The sequence below is a fragment of the Urtica dioica genome, chromosome 9 (assembly GCF_054948205.1).
Source record: "Urtica dioica subsp. dioica isolate 48M chromosome 9, U.dioica_male_clone48M_v1_H2, whole genome shotgun sequence".
NCBI classification, from domain to species: domain Eukaryota; kingdom Viridiplantae; phylum Streptophyta; class Magnoliopsida; order Rosales; family Urticaceae; genus Urtica; species Urtica dioica.
In genome coordinates, this window is record NC_142764.1 from 13,645,941 (window position 1) to 13,656,784 (window position 10,844).

Sequence of the window (10,844 nt, forward strand, 5' to 3'; positions counted from 1 at the left end):
TAAAATGTTATCCATATGGGCAAATAAAAAATAAAAATAAACATAAATACACTGGTATGTGCTTTTTCCCCCGGAATATCATATTTCAAGTGTCTAGCTTATAGACCATAGGCAACAAGTTCTTGGTCTTTACTCGTGTCAAGAACATACTTGTTAAGAAAATACCTTAACCTGATTTGTGTTGTCAAAATTGGATCAAACTCCTAGGTTCATTACACATTCATTATGAACTGAATATTTAATATATCATCTTATGTAATCTTTGTTTGCGGAATTGGGTCAGGGATTCCCTAGAAGTGTGTTTATTACAGCCATACATATATATATATATATATATATATATATATATATATATTCTATAAAATTACAAGCATTATTGTTAATAGGAATAGACTATGCTTGAAGAATTTAAATAAAATAAAATAACACAAGTTATGCTCAGTGTATCTACATTAGGATTTATGTTGCAAGAATTATTAACTTCAAAGTCATCCTGATCAGAGATTATATCGTCTGAGATTGATTTCTCTCATTCAGCAGACAAATTTCCTCAATCCCTCATTATCTTGCTCTTCTTGCTTGGGAAGAAGGACCAACACCCAGGTATGGAATCAGCATCACTGCCATCTCTGCATCACGTAGGAAGAAAGAGAAAAAGAACCCAAGTTAGATTTTTCTGATGCATTGCTGGACTTTTATGATATTTTATAGGTTCCTTTTGACTTCAAAGCATTTTGCACCAATATTAAGCTAAATCTTTACCTTCTCGAGCTGTTGTTGCTACTTCCACTAGTGCTACTCCGAGAAATGCTTCTACTCTTCCCGGTGACAGGGAAGCACTTTACCCACCAGACTCTCTCTTTGCTGTTTCCAGGCCTGTCTGGTGATCTGAGGGGCGAGACTCTAGCACTGTTCCCTGGTTTCACTTTCTTCTTTGAACCCAACGATGTTGGAAAGAACATCTTGATGAGAAAAGCCTCGCTCTCCATGCTCGCCGTCCTTGCCAACGTACCTCGCTTCACTTTCCCCCCACCGTTCATCTCATGCTTCGTGGCTTTGATAACTCTACTCGCTGCCTCGTTTTCGTGAAAGCTCTGCGGCGCGTCGACGATATCTTTGAGAGAGAGCTCGTAGCTCGACTCGGCCATGTTTTCAATCATTCCCATGAGCTCTCTCCTTCCATCTACGATGGCCAGTCTTCTAGAAACAGGGGAGAGATTGCTGTAGTGATGGTTCCGGGGAAGCAAAGGAGAGGACTCACGGCTGGCGCTTCTCGAATGGTAAGACTTCCATAACGGAGGAGAGGAATAACCGAACCCATCTCCGGCTAGTGCTTCAGCTTTGAACTCTAGTTCGGTGTTGAAGCTAAAGTGATCCTCTACGTTCTCGTAGCCCCAGAAGCCGAGCTCTTTATCTCCGGTGCTATTTCGTTTGGCGTGCATTTTTGAGGTTGGGACTGTCGGAGAACAATGATTTTTCTGTGAAGTTCTGGTTCGGAAATCAAGTTCGGTCTGATTGAGACGAAAGTTGTGGAAGGGAAACAGCTATGGGATTTTTGGGTTCAGAGCAATGAATTTAGGAGATGCCAATGCAGGTGAGACATTTAGTCAATGTTGAAGGTAGTGTGTTTAAATAGAGAGCTCAAGTCTTTGCCGTCTACGAATGGGAGGGCTTGTCATTGTCACAATCTCTCTATTTTCAAATACTCTTCTTGGTCTATGTTTACCGAAAAGTACCTTTCAATGGAAAGAAAAAAGTTCACTAGAAAACAACTCGGGTGACTTTTTGGTACTTTTGTTTGATCTAAATTACTTTTGGAGAAGAAGGTTGAAGACTTGGGGCAAATGGAACTTTGGGGAAAAATTAATCGCTTAACCTTAAATTGAAAGGATACAAGTGAATTTCTGAGAATTCAATGTATAATCGGTGCATTTCAATATTACATGGGGTTAAAGTACATATTTTTCCTTGTATCACACTCCAAATAAAGTATTTTTTTTAGATAACTGTAGGACATAACATTAGATTTCCAGTGATGATTTATCACTATTTTTTAAGGCAATGATTAATCACTATTTAACGTGCCTCAAATGTAATTCAATTTGAATCTCGGGCAAGTTGTCAACATTCAATGCAAGTGAGTCGTGATTTTTTAATTCAAACCAAGGTCACGAGTTTCTTGGAAAATTTGAGTCACGATGTCATTTGTGATTTGTGTCAAAATTTTATTGATCCCGTATTGATGGGTGCCTTTTGACTGAGTTTTTATTTTTTTATTATTATTTTTTGTTTTTGTTTTTTTTTTTGTTTTTTGTAGCTTGGGCCACAAAAAGGGTTCTTATCAAGTTACATTCAAGGAAAATAATGCTTGAATAATGGCTTAGGTCTGTATTCAGCTGTTAACGGTCAACGCTAAGTCATGGCTCCAGCAATTTAGCCTAAGATATAAAGAAAAAGTTATGTCTCAAGCTTTCAAAGTAAAACCAAAACGCGTTCGAAAGAGTTTTTTTTTACAGGGTAAAGGTAAACTAAAAAAAAGTTAGGGTGTCTAGCTAAATAGCTATTAAAAATTAGTAAAATTATAAGATAATCAAAATTTGTGCAAAGCTAGCGAAATAGCTAAAAACTTAAAATTCGAAAATATCATTGTAATATTTTATATTCGAAAATTCGAAATAGCCAAGGGTTTGGAGAAAAGTATTTGGTTAGGTGGTGGAGACGGCTGGGGGGTCTTGGCCGAGTGAAGACGGCCGGGTGATCTTGGTCGAGTGAAGACGGTTGGACGGTCTTCTTTTTTGCCCAACCAGGTGGTCATTTTCTTTGGTCAGCCGGGTTGTCTTCATTTTTTGGCTGGTCGAGTGGTCATTTTCTTTGGTCATCCAGGTTGTCTTCTATTTTGGTTGGCCGAGTGGTCATTATCTTTGGCTGACCGGATGGTCATGTTTATGGTTTTGTCTTGAAGATTTGTCAAGGAGTCTAGTTTGAAAACGTGCTTTGAGAGTTTTTTTTAGAGCTCGTTTGAGAGATATCTTATGAGTGTTAATACGGAGTTTGGCGTGTAAATTTGCTTGTGGGCTTGACCTTGTGTATGAGCTTAATGTGTTATTTTTTGCTATCGGGATGTTATTTATACCTTGTGAAAATAACGCTATAACATATAGGTAATAGTATGTCACTGATGCAGCCCAACATGAAGACCCGGCCCAAGAGCACGCCCTAACCTTCCTTGAGCGGTTCGATCGGCTTTCCCGCAGCTCGCGCAGGGCCCATCTTTGAAAGACCATAACTTAAGCCTCAGGTATCGGATTGAAGCCCATAATATATCAAATCGAAGTCCAAGACGAAAACTACAGATACTCGCGAGTTACAGGCCCGAAATCGACTCTGAGACGGGATTCGACAGCTTCAAAAACTACTGCGTCGTTTTTTTAATTTTTGTTTCGTTTTTCCCTTTCGTTCATTTGTCGTTCTGTTGCAATTTTCGTTTTACTTTTAGGGTTTATTTTCAGCAGACTATATAAGCTTTCTTTTTCAAAGTTGTGGGCAGACAATGATATTTTGAAACACATTTATTTCCCAAAACAAAATTCTCTCTTTGAATTCTTTTGGAGCCCTAAACACTGGTATTCTGAGATTGAATCAACAGGTTTGGAAGAATCCGAGTCTACCGCTGCATCAGTTGGTATCGAAGCCAGAGTCGACCTTGAATCATGCCGCCACGAAGGAATCCTCAACGGCGACAACGTGTGAACGATGTTCTTGAGCGCGACGACAACCACCACCTCGAGGAGCGAGTTGGACGAATCTTTGACGACCGGATGGAGCAGATGATGGACCAAATTACCAATCGGGTGAACACCCTTTTGGACGAGCGCGAGAGGGAGTGCCGCTCGCGGAGCTCCGTGGCGGAGTCGATCGAAGGCGGGAGTGAGTACTCCGACGAGGCCCCTCCAGCCCAACGGCGACCCCCACCGGTTTATGAAGGCCAGCGAGCCTTCGGAGGAGACGACCGACAATGGGAATCGGGAATTCGGACCGATATCCCTGAGTTCCATGGTGGTTTGCAGGCTGAGGAATTCCTTGATTGGTTGGCCACGACCGAGGAGATTCTGGAGTTCCGAGGGGTTCCAGATGATCGACGGGTTGCGTTAGTCGCGACGAGGCTGCAAGGGCGCGCGACGGCGTGGTGGCAGCAGTCGAAACTCACCCGAACACAGATGGGAAAACCAAAGGTCAACACGTGGGAGAAGATGAAGAAGCACCTCCGTTCTGCGTTCCTACCGTACAACTATCAACGGGTCATGTACCAACGCTTGCAGAACCTGAAGCAAGGACTTCACACCTTGGACGAATACACTACGGAGTTCTACTAGCTGCTCACGAGGAACGAGGTCCAGGAGACGGAGGACCAGCTAACAGCTCGTTACATTGGCGGGCTGAAGTTTTAGATCCAAGAAACGGTCAATATGTTTGACCCGATATCTGTCTCTTCAGCCCACCAGCGAGCTCTTGCTGTGGAGAAGCAGTCCCGACGCTGCAACACACAACAATTCACCAATCCATTCAGCACCTCACGGACGACCGCGGGTGGCAGTAGCGCACCTCGTGTAGGGCCGACTACCGACCACAAAATGCCAACCCCTTCCTTTAATCGAGGAGCGACATGGGGTCTGAAGTGTTTCGCGTGCGGCGAACCGGGACATCGACAAGCTGATTGAAAGAAGAACGGGAAAAAGGGTTCTGTTCACTGGCGATGATGACGAAGACGTAGAACTCCGAAATAATCCCGTATACGATGAAGAAGAGCAGGAGTACGATGAGGAACTCGTCGAAGGCGACGTGGGCTTGAACCTCGTTGTGCGCAGGTCGTGTTTGACACCACGGGCGCCCGAAGATGATTGGTTGAGGAACAAGATCTTCCAGTCCACTTGCACAGTGCTCGGCAAGGTGTGTCGGTTCGTCATCGACGCATGAAGCTGCGAGAACATTGTCTCGGAAGACGCCGTGAAAAAGCTTAGCGTCAAAACCGAGCAACACCCTCGACCGTTCAAGCTCTCATGGCTGAAGCGAGGTGGAGAGGTAACAGTTTCGAAACGCGCCCTTATTTCTTTCTCTGTGGGTACAAAGTATCGTGACGAGGTTTGGTGCGATGTGGTGAACATGGATGCGTGTCACCTACTCCTTGGTAGACCCTGGCAGTTCGACCGCAAGGTTACACACGACGGCCGAGCAAACTCCTACATTTTTGTGTTCGATGGAGTAAAGATTGTGTTGGTACCCGGAAAACCATCTGAGAAGATCGTGTCAAGTAGGTCTGCCCCGGGCGGGTCAAACACCAACCTACTATCCTTGGCCCAATTTGACGATGAGATCCAAGACTCGAAGGTCGTCTACGTCCTGATCGGGAAGGAGATTGCTGAACTCGTAGATATTCCCATTGCCATCTCATCGTTGGTATCTGAGTTCCAAGACGTTTTCCTCGACGAGTTGCCTGACAGCTTGCCGCCTCTTCGTGACATCCAGTATCACATTGATCTGGAACCTGGGGCTGCCTTACCTCAACGACCTCACTACTGAATGAGCCCCAACGAGCATCAGGAGCTACGCAAGCAGGTGGAGGAGCTATTAGTGAAAGGCCACATTAGAGAGAGCATGAGTCCTTGCGCGGTTCCGACGTTGCTGGCACCGAAGAAGGACGGGTCTTGGCGTATCTGTGTGGATAGCCGAGCTGTCAACAAGATCACCGTTCGATACCGATTTCCGATCCCTCGGCTCGATGACTTGTTGGACCAGATCAACGGCGCCACTGTTTTCTCCCGCTTGGACCTGAAGAGTGGCTACTACCAAATTCGCATGAGGCCCGGTGACGAGTGGAAGACGGCGTTCAAGACACGCAAGGGGTTGTACGAGTGGTTGGTAATGCCTTTCGGACTATCCAACGCCCCTAGCACATTCATGCGTGCAATGAACCAGCTACTACGGCCATTCATCGACAAGTTTGTTGTGGTGTACTTTGACGATATCCTCATCTACAGTGCTGACCCCGACGCCCACCTTCAGCATGTCCGTGAAGTCTTAACAGTCCTTCGTCAAGAGCAGTTCTACGCAGCGAAAAAGAAGTGTGTCTTCATGACGCCGAAGGTTCTTTTCTTGGGATATGTCGTCTCGGGAGAGGGTCTTCATGTTGACGAAGCCAAGGTTGAGGCAGTGCAACAATGGCCTAGGCCGAAGACCATGACCGAGGTACGGAGTTTTCACGGCCTAGCCTCTTTTTATCGCCGTTTCATCCCTCATTTCAGCGGCATCACGACACCTATCACGGACTGCATGCGGGGCAGTCAGTTCGAGTGGACGGACGAGCCAGACTTAGCATTCCAAAACATCAAGCACCGACTCACCACCGCGCCGATACTGATCCTATCAGACTTCTCCCAGCCTTTTGAGCTACACACAGACGCCTCAAAGACAGGGATTGAGGGTGTCTTAAGCCAGAATGGAAGACCCGTGGCTTTCTTTAGCGAGAAGGTCTCGGGAGCTCGCCTCAACTACATCACCTACGACGTCGAGTTTTATGCGGTGGTGCAGGCTGTCAGACACTGGAGACACTATCTCTTTCACCGTGAGTTTGTCTTGTACACTGATCATGATTCACTGCGACACCTACACCGGCAGTACAAGGTTTCCTCTCGACACGCACGCTGGGTTGCGTTTTTGGAGGGGTTCACTTTCGTCGTTAAACATAAGTCAGGCATCACAAACCGCGTCGCCGACGCGCTGAGCCGCCGCACCAGCTTGCTCGTCACAATGAAGGTTGAGGTACCAGGTTTTGACTCTTTTCGTGACTTGTTTGCAACTGACCCCTACTTCTCTGCGGTTCTTTGAGACGTCCAAGCCGGCAAAAGATCGGATTTTTTGCTACACAATGGCTTCCTTTTTCGCGGGAATCAGTTGTGCATCCCTGCGTGTAGTCTTCGTCTTCAAATCATTCAGGACTACATGGCGAGGGCCACGTAGGGAGGGATCGAACCTTGCATCTCGTCCAGTCCTTCTACTTTTGGCCGGGGATGCGAACAGAGGTCGAGAGGTTCGTACAACGATGCCGAGTCTGCCAACTGTCAAAAGGCGGAGCCACCAACGCCGGACTCTACATGCCACTTCCTGTTCCATCAAAACCGTGGGTGGATATCAGCATGGACTTTGTGGTAGGGCTACCTCGTACACAGCGAGGAAACGACTCCATCTTTGTTGTGGTCGACCGTTTCTCTAAGATGGCGCACTTCATTCCGTGCAAGAAGATAACAGATGCTGTCAATGTGGCTCAACTCTTCTTTCGTGATGTGTATCAACTTCACGGCCTACCTACTTCTATCGTCTCCGATCGTGACACCAGGTTCCTCAGTCACTTCTGGCGGAGCCTATGGAGAATGGTGAACACCGAGCTCAACTTCAGTAGTGCCTATCATCCCCAGACCGATGGACAAACCGAGGTGGTCAACCGTTCCCTTGGCAACTTGTTGCGGTGCCTCGTTGGCGACCATGCCAAGAGTTGGGACCAGAAGTTGAGCCAGGCCGAGTTTTCCCACAATCACGCCACCAACCGGAGCACCGGTTTCAGTCCGTTTCAGGTCGTGTATTCTGCACAGCCACGGGGACCGCTTGATCTGATTCCACTCCCACAAAATGCCAAGGTACATTGTAAAGCTTCTGAGTTTGTTGACGGATTGCTTGAGGTTCACAAAGCAGTTTATGAGAACTTGTCCGCCGCAAACACTCGCTACAAAGCTCTAGCTGACCAACGTCGCCGACACGTGGAGTACGATGTTGGCGATTATGTGTGGGCAGTGTTGACTAAGGAACGCTTCTCCGTCGGTGAATACAACAAGCTTGCATCCAAGAAGGTTGGGCCCTTGGAGATCATCGAGAAGATCAACACCAACGCCTACCGCCTCAAACTTCCGAGCCACATCCGCACCGCCGACGTGTTCAATGTCAAACACCTCATTCCGTTCTATGGCAATTCATCAGACGACGACCCGGCCAATTCGAGGGCGAATTATTTCCACCCCGAAGGGAATGATGCAGCCCAACATGAAGACCCGGCCCAAGAGCACGCCCTAACCTTCCTTGAGCGTTTCGATCAGCTCTCCCGCAGCTCGCGCAGGGCCCAGCTTTGAAAGACCATAACTTAAGCCTCAGGTATCGGATTGAAGCCCATAATATATCAAATCGAAGCCCAAGACGAAAACTACAGATAATCGCGAGTTACATGCCCGAAATCGACTCTGAGACGGGATTCGACAGCTTCAAAAACTACTGCGTCGTTTTTTTAATTTTTGTTTCGTTTTTCCCTTTCGTTCATTTGTCGTTCTGTTGCAATTTTCGTTTTACTTTAAGGGTTTATTTTCAGCAGACTATATAAGCTTTCTTTTTCAAAGTTGTGGGCAGACAATGATATTTTGAAACACATTTATTTTCCAAAACGAAATTCTCTCTTTGAATTCTTTTGGAGCCCTAAACACTGGTATTCTGAGATTGAATCAACATGTTCGGAAGAATCCGAGTCTACCGCTGCATCAGTCACTAAAATAATTCCTTTGGTATTTTTGTGGTATCGATGTTTTCATTATCGCCAATTGTCATTAAGTAATGCAAAATATATATACGTTATTATTTATTTTAGTATTTTTTTCATCGGAGTGTAGCGGCTATAGCTTAAGTAATGCAAAATATATGTATGTATATATATATATATGCCGACATTTTCACAAGATAAAAATGATACCCCGAGAGCAAAAATGACAAGAATTGGCAAAGTTGAAGATCTAACTATCGGCGTGTTGAAACCATCGTTATGCAAACCATTGGTAAAGTTCAAGACTAAACTATCGGCGTCTCAAAGCCTTTGGCAAAGCAAGACTATCGGCAAAAGAGAAGAATCCTTGAACTATCGGCGGCCATACCATTGGTAAAGTTTGAGATCAAACTATCGGCGACCTAAAACCTTTGGCAAAGCAAGACTATCGGTGAAGTTCAACACCAAACTATCGGCGTCCTAAAATATTCGGCAAAGTAAGACTATCGGCAAAGACAAGAATCTTTGAACTATCGGCGGACAAGAATATCGGAACAAAACAATCGACGTTAGACCATCGGCGAACTTCATGGCCGAGACTATCGGCGAGTTTCATGGCCGAGACTATCAGCATGGAACTATCGGCGTGAAACTATCGGCGTGAAACTATCGGCATCCAAGGCACACCATCGGCCAAAAACGACCTCCAAGGCTCAATTGCCTCCAAAACCCATTCAAACTCCAAGATGAAAAACTATAAATACCCTTTCTCCATCCACTCTCAAGGTAAGTCTTTCTCGACTTAGAAAATCTCTGTTTCACTCCCGACTCACTATATTTTTCTCTCTTGACACTTGAGACGAGAGATAAGCCCCCTTCGACTAATGTTGAGTGTCGGAGCGCACGCCAGGGGAAACCCCTTTGCGTCCCTCTAGTCCACTTTTCTTGTCTTTTTCGGCGAAGAACACGACAAACACAAAGAACGCGAAGAACCCGAAGAACACGACTAACTAGAAGGATTCGACGAACACGAAGAACGTGAAGAACCCAACGAACTCGAAGAACACGATAGACTCGAAGGACTCGTCGAACACGAAGAACGCGAAGAACTCGACGAATCCGAAGATCGCGAAGAACCCGAAGAACACGACGAACTCGACGAATACGAAGGTGAACTAATCATGGAGTGACGGGAAATCGGAAACCTCTTTCCGGCGAGGCAAAGACGACGAGAAGAGAATATTTCTCCACAACCAATCTACTTGTGGTCATAGGGTCCGCCCCTAGACCGAACCACAGATTCACCCATAAACGGCGCTAACATTTTGGCGTTAGAAGGAGTGGACCCAAAAACAACCACGAGTTCCCACCGATAAATTCATTTCCTCCGGCGGAAGATCATCAATCCGATGAAGATTGAGCCCGAATCTCTCTTCAAAAGGGTTTCCAACCATGACCTTAGCCTTCACCTCCACATCTCTCGCCTCGGTGATCAATGGCCTCGCCTCAAAGATGGCCAAAATACTCCAAGTCAGAGGCGATCGAGAAGCCCCGGCAAGAGACGAAAACAATATCCCGGCGAGGGTACGACCAAGCCATCTAATCAGTCACAGAGTCGAAAAGCCAAAACGGAGAGACGCTCCGACCACCAAGTAGCTAAGGTGGAATATTCTCGGAGTAGCATAATGACTCCGAACCAATATGGCTTGAGTTAGTCTCAAGAAGGGTGAAGCCCCGACCCCAATGGGTACGAGCGAGACTAGTCCAAGAGGCATTAGCCTTGGCCATAAGTGGTTGAGTCGTCACGCTACTCAGGGTTCATTTTGCTTACTTCCGACTTCGGGAAATAGCCGGTCCTAAGAGAAATCCTTGCAAAATCTATATTGAGGAATGCAACGAATCATGCCACTAATGGCTCGAGTTAATCCCAAGCAAAGCCTGCCTTACGAGGCAAGGTCTCCTGAGACCCTGATCTTCCGAGATTCGGCACAGCCACAAAATGGACTTACTCAGCCATAAGAAGTTTGGGACGTTGCACCACTCAAAATAAATTTTGTTTGGGTCTCGCGATCTTCCGAGATCAAAGTCTTCTGAGACTCACGCCTTCCGAGGCACGATCTTCCAAGATCAAAGTCTACCAGAGTCACGCCTTCCGAGGCATGATCTTTCAAGATCAAAGTCTTCCGAGACTCAAGCCTTTAAAGGCACGATCTTCTGAGATCAAAGTCTTCTGAGACTCACGTCTTCCGAGGCACGATCTTCCGAGATCAAA

The 10,844-nt window shown here is 46.2% G+C and overlaps 2 protein-coding genes across 2 annotated transcripts; one reads left to right on the top strand and one right to left on the bottom strand.

Annotated features, from left to right (window-relative positions):
- Positions 1–195: 195 nt before the first annotated feature.
- On the bottom strand, positions 196–1,683 carry LOC149385092 (uncharacterized). Its single transcript, XM_089626813.1, has 2 exons — positions 763–1,683; positions 196–629 (listed from the first exon to the last, which is right to left on the bottom strand). Exons 1-2 carry the CDS (start codon positions 1,440–1,442, stop codon positions 551–553), a joined length of 759 nt encoding a protein of 252 aa, XP_089482939.1. The 5' UTR covers positions 1,443–1,683; the 3' UTR covers positions 196–550.
- A 3,477-nt stretch (positions 1,684–5,160) lies between these two features.
- LOC149385093 (uncharacterized) lies at positions 5,161–5,577 on the top strand. Its single transcript, XM_089626239.1, has one exon. It carries the CDS (start codon positions 5,161–5,163, stop codon positions 5,575–5,577), a length of 417 nt encoding a protein of 138 aa, XP_089482365.1.
- The last annotated feature ends 5,267 nt before the right edge of the window (positions 5,578–10,844 follow it).